This window comes from Otolemur garnettii, unplaced genomic scaffold (assembly GCF_000181295.1).
Source record: "Otolemur garnettii isolate 467f Iridium unplaced genomic scaffold, OtoGar3 scaffold00005, whole genome shotgun sequence".
Classification (NCBI taxonomy): Eukaryota; Metazoa; Chordata; class Mammalia; order Primates; family Galagidae; genus Otolemur; species Otolemur garnettii.
The window spans coordinates 22,932,225-22,933,286 of NW_003852400.1; the positions used below are offsets into that span (position 1 = coordinate 22,932,225).

The 1,062-nt window shown below is 39.2% G+C and overlaps 1 protein-coding gene across 1 annotated transcript in view; it reads left to right on the forward strand.

Moving 5' to 3' along the window:
- The window catches only part of ASB4 (ankyrin repeat and SOCS box containing 4), a 57,016-nt gene extending 56,369 nt beyond the window's left edge, over positions 1-647 (forward strand). Inside the window, exon 5 of the mRNA XM_003782685.2 lies at positions 459-647. Coding sequence (XP_003782733.1) covers positions 459-647 — 189 coding nt within the window. The remainder of the gene's footprint in view (positions 1-458) is intronic.
- The last annotated feature ends 415 nt before the right edge of the window (positions 648-1,062 follow it).

Here is a 1,062-nt window from a genome sequence, read left to right on the forward strand (position 1 = left end):
CAATTCACACAAGTATATTGTACGTCATTTCTTGGGTTCTGGGGGTAGAGTATTTAGTTTAGACTGGTCCAGGCAATTCACACAAGTATATTGTATGTCATTTCTTGGGTTCTGGGGGTAGAGTATTTAGTTTAGACTGGTCCAGGCAATTCACACAAGTGTGTTGTACGTCATTTCCTGGGTTCTGGGGGTAGAGTATTTAGTTTAGACTGGTCCAGGCAATTCACACAAGTGTGTTGTACATCATTTCCTGAATTCTGGGGATAGAGCAGTATTTCCCTTCTTTTCTCTTTTGTATAACCCCCTCCCCAGCACTCCCATTTCAATTTCCTGTGTAATTTCATCTCCCATCAGAGACCCTAGAAATCTGCCATTGTGTGTCAAGTAGGGGCTAAATGCATCATTGTTGATTTTTATTGATGTAAACTAACTTTAACCTGTTTTGCCTTTCTTTTTAGAGATACTGGGATTTTTACCACTCTCTGTTCACTGTGTGCTGTAACTCTCCAAGGACTCTCATGCATTTATCGAGATGTGCCATTAGAAGAGCGTTACACAGCAGATGCCACAGAGCAATTCCTTTGCTTTCTCTCCCATTGTCATTGAAAAAGTACTTGCTTTTAGAGCCAGAGGGAATCATTTATTAAGCCTTATGAGACAGCAGTTCCCAATCCTAGATATTTAAGTGAACTCGCTGGGTAGACACAGTTTGCATAAATAAAATGGTACTTGGGTTGATTATAACACTTCAGGGATTTCAAAACACTTTACAAACACCATGTCATTAATCCTAGGGTATCATGGTGAGTGGAAACAAACAAGGAGTGAAGTTAAGGAATTTTCAAAGACAAGAGTGTACCCAGAAGGAACTGTGGTCTAAGAGTGATAACTAATACATACCTAGATAGTGTTCTTTAGGTACCTGATATATTTTTGTAATCGTTTCATATATTATCTCATTGGAAATGGGACCCAGGTTTTCTGACAACCAATCTCATTCTATACCTTCTCAGCAGTACGTTTACATTACCATTCATTTAGCAACAGAGCAGGCTTTGTGAT